At 40.6% G+C, this 13,448-nt stretch overlaps 1 protein-coding gene across 6 annotated transcripts in view; it reads right to left on the bottom strand.

Moving 5' to 3' along the window:
- LOC127833888 (xylosyl- and glucuronyltransferase LARGE2s-like) overlaps window positions 1-13,448 on the bottom strand; it is a 39,087-nt gene that overhangs the window by 1,368 nt on the left and 24,271 nt on the right. For all 6 annotated transcript variants that reach the window (XM_052359392.1, XM_052359402.1, XM_052359411.1 and 3 more), the window contains 6 exons: window positions 12,803-12,955; window positions 6,990-7,145; window positions 3,100-3,255; window positions 1,704-1,810; window positions 1,057-1,254; window positions 510-608 (listed from right to left, as the gene is read on the bottom strand). In XM_052359392.1, coding sequence (XP_052215352.1) covers window positions 510-608; window positions 1,057-1,254; window positions 1,704-1,810; window positions 3,100-3,255; window positions 6,990-7,145; window positions 12,803-12,955 — 869 coding nt within the window. The remainder of the gene's footprint in view (window positions 1-509; window positions 609-1,056; window positions 1,255-1,703; window positions 1,811-3,099; window positions 3,256-6,989; window positions 7,146-12,802; window positions 12,956-13,448) is intronic.

The raw sequence follows: 13,448 nt of genomic DNA, 5'->3' as shown, positions 1-13,448 counted from the left end.
TAACAATAAGTCAGTGTCACAATTTTATCATGCGCTACACCTTGTTTTCTATGTAATATAACAAAAGCAATTATTTTTATTTTAAAGAGGTGTAACATAGCTGTTTGAGCATTTTGGGCTTCTTATTGTTGACTGACCGCTTGTGTTTATAGATTATTTTTATGAAATGAAGTTTCAGCGTTAAGTGATGTCACACAATGTTAACAACTTTCTGGTTGTATGATGACCTTTACATAAATGTTCTTTTTTTACCAATTTTAAAGCTTGAGATAAAAAAAATGCTTCCCATCTCATAAATAGCTTATTACCATATTTAGTTATACTTGTCCACCTAAAGTTTCGCTTACTTACACAATTCATAAGTAGTTTAATGAAATATGGTTTCAAAAGACATCTTGTGCCAGATAATTGCAAATATACAGCTGTTTTGTAAAATATGGAAACAGATATTATCTATCTTGTACAATGTAATACATGTAAGTAAACACAATATAAAGTGCAGTGCGTACCTTCTATATAAAGAACTAGAGCGGAACTTGGCTATATCAAAACTCGGAGCATGTGGCATGTGTATGATAAAAGCATTTGGTAGGACCACAAACTCATACCTACAAACAGAACATTGAAAGTGTATGTAATGAAATCAAATAATAAATATGTAAGCTCACCCTGATACAAGTGCTTTCATAACTACTTCACACTTGCAAAACACGGTTGAAAAAAACATGGATCAAAGAATTGAAACCCATGTCATACATTGCTTTTGTAAACAATTACTGTACTAAAAATTAACTAGGTTATCGGTATTTTAATAACTGTCAGGAGTATTTGAGTGACCTAAGTATAAAATAAATCGATCCATAATGATGGGAAATTACGACCATTAAAAAGACTTATCTTTTGAATCAGGTTAAAATACCAAATTTCCTTTTTACAAACAAGTTGGTTGTAGTGTTGTTTTTTTCAAATTCTTAAACATAAACCATTCGTTCAATATGGGCCAGTAAGTTGCACTAATGGACATTGTAAGAGCCTAAGCAAACAAATTACACCTACCCATCTGCATCCAGCTGCATGATGTGGGAGACTTTGTTCCAGCCAAAGCCCACAAAACGCTGATCAAACAGTGGGATGTTCTTGTTGACAGCTATGTATGGCTCAAAGTCCATCTCCCACTTGGCTGTGTACGGACTGGAGGCGTTCTTCCATTTCTCATAGTTGGTTGCTGCATGGCCCTTGGCCCATACGTGGTATCTTAAACCAACGACTGTGAGGTCACATTTGTGTAAAGGATATGGTGTCTTCCTAACGATCAGGAGGTGCCAGGGCTTGATCCCCAATCTAAGAGATCTCAATATTTTTCCTAAAGACACCCATTACTTGTCTTACCAATGCAGAAACCTATTAAGCCTCAAAATTTCAAAACAATAGTGCAAAACTATATAAGCTTGAATTAACAACACAAAACTAAAATTATACTAAAGTAATGTGTCTCTTGAAAATAAACAGCTTTATGGAGTAATAACATGGTAATTATTGAATTGGTGAGATTATTATTTTAAAAAACAAATTTTAATTTAAGGGGCAAACGACTTCCGCATAATGGGACAATTTTAAACGATTTGCTTGAATGGATCAAAAAGACCTGTGCACAATGTGCCCAGTTTATTTGCATTTTAACCTTAAACTACAAAAATACCTACCTGAATGTGTAGAGTTCCCCAGTGTCTAGTTGTGATAGTAGCTGTGCCTTGGACAAAGGGTACGTCAGTCGATACCTCTGTGTCTCAAACGCTGGGATCACTAGCGCCTGAAGAATACATGCATCATTGATCATCATTACCACAAGCTAAGATAACCAGATTTTTGGAACAATAAGTAATTTAAAAGCAAAGATATTCATGATAACCATAAAAGAGGTCGTGTTGTGGCGTTTTGTTGTAAGTCAGTCTGCTACCTACCAACATTAAGCAAAGATATGAGCCCTGCTCTGTGAAAAGGGGGTTTAATGACTGTAGGTAAAGTGTTGTCCCAGATTAGCCTGTGCAGTCCACACAAGCAAAATCTGGAACAACATTTGTAGCCTTTATGGTATTTTTTGTTAAAAAAAAGTCCCTTTTATTTAAAAAAAATACCATTTTAGGCAGAAAGTGTCATCCCTGATTAGCCTGTGCTGACTGCACAGGCTAATCTGGGACAACACTTTATGCACATGCATTAAACCCCCTTTTCACAGAGCATGGCCCATATTAATAGGTTAAATTACTTTCTTGGAAGATTGGAATTCTTCCAATGAACATTTTTTTCATAAACTTAACATGTATCAATATTAACCAATAAATAAAACTAGAGCTTTGCCACAGACGTGGCGAATACCCCCACATGTCCCATTGACACAAAATATTTTGCACGTTGTCTTCACAAAAAACAGTTGACACCATGCTTAATGTTTAAAACGCACTAAATGACCTCGTGACCTAATTTTTGACCCGGCATGACCCATATTCAAACTTGACCTAGACATCATCTAGATACAACTTCTGACCAAGTTTGGTGAAGATCGGATGAAAACTACTTGAATTAGAGAGCGGACACCATGCTCAATGTTTAAAACGCTTTAAGTGACGCTATGACCTAGTTTTTGACCCAGCATGACCCATATTCGAACTTGACCTGGACATCATTTAAATACAACATTTGACCAAGTTTGGTGAAGATTGGATGAAAACAACTTGAATTTGAGAGCCGACACTTAATACGGACCGACAGACAGACCGACCGACCGACAGTCAAGCTCACTCCTATATACCTCCCTAAACTTCGTTTGTTGGGGTATAATCATTTATAAATGCTGAACTATACATAACTGCTTATGCAAATGTATCTTTCAGTTGTGACTCTCACTCATTTGCATCACCTGGTAGAAATGCACTTCACAAATTCTCTCTGGCAAATCAACGCTAATATCTCCACATTTTTGTGTGACACATTACATCTGTAAGGTCTGTATGTGAATACAAAGAGGAAATCAGCCAAAGAAAGGAAAAAAAACTCATATATGAAATAAGAACAATAATATTTTCACAAGATGCTGTGTACCTTGTGCTGGTTTCTCAAGTCAGCCATCCTGACTGCAGTCTTGAGATACTCGTACAGTCCATACATGGGCAGGAAGTCAATGTCCGACAGGAACATGAACTCTGTGTGTACCTGCTGCATTGCCACATTGCGTAGGTAGTTCACGGGGTAGTATTGCTGCAAATAAGGACAGGTGTCAGATTCTGATTTTACAAAAGATGGTTTAATACGTGTAAATGTCTATTAATCAAGTTATTGCATCAGTCTTCACACTAACAACTAGCCAACAGCCCGTGGCTAGAGAAAACTAACTCGGGCCAGAAGAAATTCAATTAAAGTTAATGGCAGGTTTCTGAAAATTGATCCTTTGACTATGTAATGATGTGGGCTACTGGATTATAACCAAAAGGTTTTGTGGAGACTATTGTATATATAAATCCATAAAAAGATGCAAATGTCAAAATTCACTATTGTAAAAAATCTTAATTTTATAAAGACTAAAAAATTCTGGAAGTTTGAAAGCTTTTTCTTTTGCCATGTATATATTTCATTGAAATAAGGCAGTTTTCTAAAGGACCATCTAAAGTTTAGATTGTTCATCTCAAGATTAGCTAAAATCCAGAAAAACGTCAGTACCATGAAAAAAAGTCAGTACCATGAAACATATTCACATGATCATTCTTGCTTGCTTGCATCATCACTGAATAGATCAACATCAAGTATTGGGAATTACATCATTTCATTTCATCCTTTCATCATGCTGGCATTGATGTAATAATACAAATGCCAAGACTTGTGGTTGTGTTTTTTTTTTATTCCATCATGATTATTAAATTGATTTACAAAATAATAATTTGTTTATCATAGTTTTTTCAAATGGCCAAGAGTAAAGATGGTAAGGAACTAAAACACAAGTACAAAGCACATATGATCTGCATGCACACATCTATACTCCTGACTGTGGGTTATTCAACAACAATTTATAATAAAAAAATACTTTTTAGCTCAACTGAGCACAATGTGCTCATGGTGAGCTTTTGTGATCGCCTTTTGTCCGCCTTCCCTCGTGCGCCCTCAACATTTGCCTTGTGAACACTCCAGAGGCCTAATTTATTGTCCAATCTTCATGAAATTTGTTCAGAAAAATGGTCTCAATAATATCTTGGATGAGTTCGAAAATTGTTAGGTTCGCTTGAAAAACATGGTTGCCATTGAGCGGGGCATTTTTCCTCAGATGGCTATAGAAGATTCATCCCAATAACGTGTTGGATGAGTTTGAGAATGATGCCAGTTGGTTGAAAAACATGGCTGCCAGGGGGCGGGGCATTTTTCCTTATATGGCTATAGTTAACTTGTTAACATTCTAGAGGCCACATTTATCGTCCAATCTTCATGACATGTCGTCAGAAAATTGGTCTCAATCTTGGATGAGTTTGAAAATGGTTACGTTTGCTTGAAAAACATGGCTGCCAAGGGGCGGGGCATTTTTCCTTATATGTCTATATATGGCTGTAGTAAAACCTTGTTAACACTCTAGAGGTCACATTGATTGGCCATAAATTCATGACAATCATGAAACTTGGTCAGAAGATAGGTCTTAATAATATTTTTGATAAGTTCAAAAATGGTTACGCTTGCTTGAAAAACATGGCTGCCAAAGGGCTGAGTATTTTTCCTTATTTGGCTATATATGGCTATAGTAAAATCTTGTTAAAACTCTAGAGGCCGCATTTATTGTCCTATCTTCAAGAAACTTGGTCAGAAGATCATCCCAATAATATCTTGGACGATTTCAATAATGATGCTGGTTGGTTGAAAAATATGGCCGCCAGGGGACGGGGCATTGTTTCTTAATATGGCAATACATGTAGTAAAACCTTGTAAACATTCAAGAGGCCACATTTATTTTCTGATCATCATGAAACTTGGTCAGAAGATTTGTATTATGATATCTTGGATGAGTTCGAAAATGGTTTTGTTTGCTTTAAAAACATGGCCACCAGGGGGCGAGGCATTTTTCCTTATATGGCTATATATGGCTTTAGTAAAACCTTTTTAACACACTAGAGGCCACATTTATTGTCCGATCATTGTGAAACTTTGTCAGATGATTTATCCCAATGATATCTTAGATGAGTTCGAAAATGGTACCAGTTGGTTTAAAAACATGGCCGCCAAGGGGGTGTGGCATTTTTCCTTAAGTAGCTATAGTAAAACCTTGTTAACACTCTGGAAGCCATATTTTTTGTACAATCATCTTGAAACTTTGTCAGATTTGTCCCAATGATATCTTGGACAAGTTCGAAAATGGTTCCAGTTGCTTGAAAAATATGGCTACCAATGGGCGGGGCATTTTTCCTTGTATGGACTTATGAATCTTCATGAAAGTTTGTCAGTATATTTGTTTAAATGATATCTTGGATGTGTATGAAAATGGTTCTGGTCTGTTGGAAAACGTGGCTGCCAGGGTGTTCACTAGTCATAAAGTTGGTAAAAACATTTTGTTCTAATGACATCTTGGGCTGCACAGAACAGGTCAGTTCCTTTGAATCTCAGGTAAGCGACTTTGGGCCTTTCAGGCCCTCTTGTTTAGAGAGTGCAGTTAACTTTTCAGGAATTCTTCAGAACAATTTCCAAAACATTAGGCTCCACCAATAATTATTGGAGAATAACCTACACTTCCATTATTGTCTATAGAAAACAAGCAGTGTATCATGTTTAAATCAATATTCACCAAGTACTCTGTAAATCCATTATTTTGAATGACCCTCACTAAAAGGTCATTTATCAAAATAAATGCAAGTCCAAAAGCCCTGCACTGGTAAATTGAATCCAGCCTTCTCAGATTCCCAGTTTCATATAGGTGGGCTTATATCGAGCCTTCTCAGATTCCCAGTTTCATATAGGTGGGCTTATATCGAGCCTTCTCAGATTCCCAGTTTCATATAGGTGGGCTTATATCGAGCCTTCTCAGATTCCCAGTTTCATATAGGTGGGCTTATATCGAGCCTTCTCAGATTCCCAGTTTCACATAGGTGGGCTTAAAGATTCCCAGTTTCATATAGGTGGGCTTATATCGAGCCTTCTCAGATTCCCAGTTTCATATAGGTGGGCTTATATCGAGCCTTCTCAGATTCCCAGTTTCATATAGATGGGCTTATATCGAGCCTATTCAGATTCCCAGTTTCATATAGGTGGGCTTACAGCCTTCTCAGATTCCCAGTTTCATATAGGTGGGCTTACAGATTCCCAGTTTCATATAGGTGGGCTTACAGATTCCCAGTTTCATATAGGTGGGCTTACAGCCTTCTCAGATTCCCAGTTTCATATAGGTGGGCTTACAGATTCCCAGTTTCATATAGGTGGGCTTACAGCCTTCTCAGATTCCCAGTTTCATATAGGTGGGCTTACAGATTCCCAGTTTCATATAGGTGGGCTTACAGCCTTCTCAAATTCCCAGTTTCATATAGGTGGGCTTACAGATTCCCAGTTTCATATAGGTGGGCTTAGCCTTCTCAGAATCCCAGTTTCATATAGGTGGGCTGAGCCTTCTCAGAATCCCAGTTTCATATAGGTGGGTTTATAATATTTATGAGCAGTGCTCTGTTAAAAAAAAAAGAGTTAATGCATGTGCGTAAAGTGTCATTCTAGATTAGCCTGTCCAGCCTGCACAGGCTAATCAGGGACAACATTTTCCCCTTGTATAATATTTTCCGTTTAAAGAAAGTCTCTTCATAGACGAAAATCAAGTTTAGGCGGAAAGTGTCATCCCTGATTAGCCTGTGCATACTGCACATGCATTAAACCCCTTTTTCACAGAGTACGGCTCATTTTTTCTTGGTCATAAGTAATAGTGTTAAAATAAATCTTGTTTAGTAGAACTGCTGATTCCTGAAACAGAATTAACTCACCCCATCCTTGTACACGACATGGTAGCCGATGTTGTTGCGGTTCATTAGGGTCTCGGAGCCATGTGCGTACCTCAGGAACTGCTGGGCCTCAGCATCTGACATGTACAGCGCCAGACTGATGGGTCCTTCCCAGTGCTTGCATATTGTCTCCAGCATCTGGAGGAACAGCAAGATGGACTGATCTTCTTCTTTGTCAGTATTGTTATAATAATTCAGAAATAATATCACAAATTTATTAAGACATAATATGTTTTACAGGTAGCATAGGCTTTATTTTGTTGAACATTGGTAAAATCTCTTTTCACCAATTCGCATTGTATTGATAAACAAGAGAGTCTAAAAGGTCCAAAGTCGCTCACCTGAGATACAAAGGTTCTGACCTGATCTGTGCAGCCCAAGATATCATTAGAACAATGTGCAGCCCAAGATATCATTAGAACAATGTGCAGCCCAAGATATCATTAGAACAATGTGCTGACCAAGATATCATTAGAACAATGTGCTGACCAAGATATCATTAGAACAATGTGCTGACCAAGATATCATTAGAACAATGTGCTGACCAAGATATCATTAGAACAATGTGCTGACCAAGATATCATTAGAACAATGTGCTTACCAAGATATCATTAGAACAATGTGCTGACCAAGATATCATTAGAACAATGTGCTGACCAAGATTTCATTAGAACAATGAGCTGACCAAGATATCATTAGAACAATGTGCAGCCCAAGATATCATTAGAACAATGTGCTGACCAAGATATCATCAGAACAATGTGCTGACCAACTCATGAAGAGTTTACTTTAAATGTACCTTTTAGAGTGCCAACAAGGTTTTACTATAGCCATATATGGATAAATTCACCGCCTCCTTACAGCCATGTTTTTCAACAGACTGGAACTCATTAAATATTATATCTTTAGAAAAAATGTTCTGACCAAATTTCAAAAAGATTGGAAAATAAATTTGGCCTCTAGAGTGTTAACATGGTTTTACCAAAGCTATTTTAGGAAAAATGTCCCGTCCCTGGTGGCAATTTTTTTTCAACTAACTGGAACCATTTTCAATATTGTGAAAGATATCATTGGAATAAATCTTCTGACCTAATTTCATGAACATTGGACAATAAATGTGGCCTCTAATGTGTTCACATGGTTTCACTATATTCATATAGGGAAAAATGCCCTGCCCTATGGCAGCCATATTTTTCAACCAACTGGAACTATTCTCGAAATTGTCCAAGGTCTTATTGGGGCAAATCTTCTGACCGAGATTCATGAAGATCGGAAATAAATGGGGCCTCTAGAGTGTTAACAAGGTTTCACTAAAGCCATATAAGGAAAAATGCCCCGCCCTCTAGTGGCCATATTTTCACCCAACCGGAAACATTTTCAAACTCCTTAAAGATATCATGGGCAAAAAAATTCTGACTATGTTTCATGAAGATCAAACAATATACATGTATGTGGCCTCCAGTGTTAACAAGGAAAGTTTTAACGCCACACACCTGACAAAAGGCGATCACAAAAGCTCACAATGAGCATATTGTGCTCAGCTGAGCTTAACATGTGTTATTGGCTGGTTTTGTTACTAATGGCGTATTTTTTCATTTTACTAGAAACCTTATGATTGTTCTTTATTTACTTTATAAAATTGCCATTTATAATTTGCCTTTTACTTAATAAATAAATATGACCTTTTAGGCAACCAATTAACAAGGTTTTTTCATATTAAAGAAGGAGTAAATAAATCAGTAAATGTTCAATTTGGAAAAAGGCTTTGAAACTTATTATGCCCCCTTTGGAAGAAGAGGGGGTATATTGTTTTGCACATGTCGGTCCATCCGTCAGTCTGTTGGTTGGTCCATCCACCAAATGGTTTCCGGATGATAACTCAAGAACTCTTTGGCCTAGGATCATGAAACTTCACAGGTACATTGATCATGACTGGCAGATGGCCCCTATCGATTTTCAGGTCATTAGGTCAAAGGTCAAGGTCACAGTGACCTGAAGCAGTAAAATGGTTTCTAACGTATTCACACAATGGCTGCCACTACAACTGACAGCCCATTTGGGGGGCATGCGTGTTTTACAAACAGCACTTGTTTACTTGTATGTTTTGAAACATTTTCTTCCACATTAGAGGTAAGACTATAATGTTATAATAAATTTGCTTGCTTAGCCATAATTTTACCTATTTCTAAAATTGATGCTTAAAATGAAAAAGCATCACTGTGATAGAGTCGCAAATGCAAAAAAACACCCTATTTCTGGTGCAAATGACAATTACATGAAAATGTTTACAACAAAAAAAAATCAAAATACAAAACTAACTCTTTTATTGGCAAAATGTTGCATGACGGAAACATAAATTCAAGCCCCAAACTCTCTGTGAGGCAAAATGACTTACAATCTAAAGTAGAAAACACTTGAAACCAGTAAACAATCCACCCCACCTTAAGAAAAAGTATCCTTTGTATTCACAGAAAAATCACAAACATTACCACGCTTGATTTTGAAAAATCACAATCAAAATACACATGCTTTCTTGTATAAAATTTGTAAACAATAAACATGTAATGTAATGTGCAGTAATGTGGCGTATTTATATATGATAGATATTTTTGGATATGTCCATTCTATCCCCACAAAAGTCTCCCCTCACACCAACCTGCAGTCTGTCCATTCTATGCCCACAAACGTCTCCCCTCACACCCACCTGCAGTCTGTCCATTCTATGCCCACAAACGTCTCCCCTCCCACCAACCTGCAGTCTGTCCATTCCATCCCCACAAATGTCTCCCCTCACACCAACCTGCAGTCTGTCCATTCTATCCCCACAAACATCTCCCCTCACACCAACCTGCAGTCTGTCCATTTTATGACCACAAATGTCTCCCCTCACACCAACCTGCAGTCTGTCCATTCTATGCCCACATACGTCTCCCATCCCACCAACCTGCAGTCTGTCCATTCTATGACCACAATTGTCTCCCCTCCCACCAACCTGCAGTCTGTCCATTCTATGCCCACAAATGTCTCCCCTCCCACCAACCTGCAGTCTGTCCATTCTATGCCCACAAACGTTTCCCCCGCACACCAACCTGCAGTCTGTCCATTCTATGCCCACATACGTCTCCCCTCCCACCAACCTGCAGTCTGTCCATTCTATGCCCACAAGCGTCTCCCCTCACACAAACCTGCAGTCTGTCCATTCTATCCCCACAAATGTCTCCCCTCACACCAACCTGCATTCTGTCCATTCTATCCCCACATACGTCTCCCCTCCCACCAACCTGATGTCTGTCCATTTTATGCCCACATACATCTCCCCTGACACCAACCTGCAGTCTGTCAATTGTATGACCACAAATGTCACCTCTCACATCAACCTGCAGTCTGTCCATTCTATCCCCACAAACATCTCCCCTCCCACCAACCTTCAGTCTGTCCATTCTATGCCCACAAGCGTCTTCTCTCACACCAACGGTACCTGTAGTCTGTCCATTCTATGCCCACATACGTCTCCCCTCACACCAACCTGCAGTCAGTCCATTCAATGCCCACATACGTCTCTGCTCACACCAACCTGCAGTCTGTCCATGCTATGCCCACATATGTCTCCCTCGCATCAACCTGCAGTCTGTCCATTCTATGCCCACAAACGTCTCACCTCAAACCAACCTGCAGTCTGTCCATTCTATGCCCACAAACATCTCCGCTCACACCAACCTGCAGTCTGTCCATTCTATGCCCACAAATGTCTCCCCTCACACCCACCTGCAGTCTGTCCATTCTATGCCCACAAACGTCTCCCCTCCCACTAACCTGCAGTCAGTCTATTTCATCCCCACAAATGTCTCCCCTCCCATCGACCTGCAGTCTGTCCATTCCATCCCCACTGTCCATTCTATGCCCACAAATGTCTCCCCTCCCACCAATCTGCAGTCTGTCCATTCTATGCCCACAAAAGTGTCACCTCAAACCAATCTGCAGTCTGTTCATTCTATTCCCACAAACATCTCCCCTCACACCAACCTGCAGTCTGTCCATTCTATGCCCACAAACGTCTCCCCTCACACCAACCTGCAGTCTGTCCATTCTATGCCCACAAACATCTCCCCTCACACCAACCTGCAGTCTGTCCATTCTATTCCCACAAGCGTCTTCTCTCACACGAACCTGCAGTCTGTCCATTCTATGCCCACAAGCGTCTCCCCTCACACTAATCTGCAGTCTGTCCATTCTATGCCCAAAAATGTCTCCCCTCACACCAACCTGCAGTCTGTCCATTCTATGCCCACAAACGTCTCCCCTCACACCAACCTGCAGTCTGTCCATTCTATCCCCACAAAATCTCCCCTCACACCAACCTGCAGTCTGTCCATTCTATCCCCTTAAACGTCCCCCGTCACACCAACCTGCAGTCTGTCCATTCTATGCCCACAAACATCTCCCTTCCCACCAACCTGCAGTCTGTCAATTTTATGCCCACAAACATCTCCCCTCACACCAACCCGCAGTCTGTCCATTCTATGCCCACAAACAACTCCCCTCCCACCAACCTGCAGTCTGTCCATTCTATGCCCACAAACATCTACCCTCCCACCAACCTGCAGTCTGTCCATTCTATGCCCACAAATGTGTCCCCTCCCACCAACCTGCAGTCTGTCCATTCTATGCCCACAAATGTCTCCCCTCCCACCAACCTGCAGTCTGTTCATTCTATGCCCCAAAACATCTCCTCTTACACCAACCTGCAGTCTGTCCATTTTATCCCCACAAATGTCTCCCTCACACCAACCTGCAGCCTGTCCATTCCATCCCCACAAACGTCTCCCCTCCCACCAACCTGCAGTCTGTCCATTCTATCCCCACAAACATCTCCCCTCCCACCAACCTGCAGTCTGTCCATTCTATCCCCACAAACATCTCCCCTCCCACCAACCTGCAGTCTGTCCATTCTATCCCCACAAACATCCCCCCTCCCACCAACCTGCAGTCTGTCCATTCTATCCCCACAAATGTCTCCCCTCCCACCAACCTGCAGTCTGTCCATTCTATGCCCACATACGTCTCCCCTCACACCAACCTGCAGTCTGTCAATTCTATCCCCACAAACGTCTCCCCTCCCACCAACCTGCAGTCTGTCCATTCTATGCCCACATACGTCTCCCCTCACACCAACCTGCAGTCTGTCCATTCTATGCCCACAAACGTCTCCCCTCACACCCACCTGCAGTCTGTCCATTCCATCCCCACAAACATCTCCCCTCCCACCAACCTGCAGTCTGTCCATTCTATGCCCACAAACATCTCCCCTCACACCAACCTGCAGTGTCTTTTCTATCCCCACAAACATTTCCCCCCACACCCACCTGCAGTCTGTCCATTCTATCCCCACAAACATCTCCCCTCACACCAACCTGCAGTCTGCGCATTCCATCCCCACAAACGTCTCCCCTCCCACCAACCTGCAGTCTGTCCATTCTATGCCCACAAACATCTCCCCTCTAACCAACCTGCAGTCTGTCCATTCCATCCCCACAAACGTCTCCCCTCCCACCAACCTGCAGTCTGTCCATTCTATGCCCACAAACATCTCCCTTCCCACCAACCTGCAGTCTGTCCATTCTATCCCCACAAACATCTCCCCTCCCACCAACCTGCAGTCTGTCCATTCTGTGCCCACAAACATCTCCCCTCTGACCAACCTGCAGTCTGTCCATTCTATCCCCACAAACATCTCCCCTCCCACCAACCTGCAGTCTGTCCATTCTATCCCCACAGACATCTCCCCTCACACCAACCTGCAGTCTGTCCATGCTGAGTTGAGCTACTAGGGTCACATCCCACTCTACAGCCGTGTAGTTGTAGTCCAGATAGAAGATGTGGGTTCTGTGAACTATGATACGCTCACGACGAAAGTCATAACACTCATCATCCTCACTGATCTCACTGATCTAAATAAATAAGTCAAGCATGATCCATATTTTTCAACAGAAACTATTGTTAGTCACTTTATAATAATTGAAAACTGAGGGTAAAAATACATATAAGTTTCATTAATTGACATTTTTACTTCTTAATGTACTTCTAGTACTTAATGCCTATTTTCGTATTGATATATCAAGGTTTACTAACAGATATACAGACAAGCAACACTCAGGAAAAACAGGTCTTAATGACTGTGTGTAAAGAATCTTCCCTGATTAGAATATTTGGTTTGTTTCTTCCTAACTAACAACCACTCTAGGCAAAAAGTTATATCAAACAGTTTAGCTTTTGCGGACTGCAGCCGCTATTCTGGGACAATAAAATGCTTTAAGCCCAGTTTACCCCAAAGACCAGCTCAAATGTCAAGCAGAGATAATTTTTTCACCCTCCACAAGCTTTTTGTTGTTGATTATAACAAATTTGTAATATAGATGTATTTTTGTGTAGCCTGTGTTACTG

The sequence above is a fragment of the Dreissena polymorpha genome, chromosome 1, assembly GCF_020536995.1.
Source record: "Dreissena polymorpha isolate Duluth1 chromosome 1, UMN_Dpol_1.0, whole genome shotgun sequence".
Taxonomy (NCBI): Eukaryota; Metazoa; Mollusca; class Bivalvia; order Myida; family Dreissenidae; genus Dreissena; species Dreissena polymorpha.
Note: the sequence above shows the minus strand (reverse complement) of the source record. Positions and strands in the feature narration are given on the sequence as shown.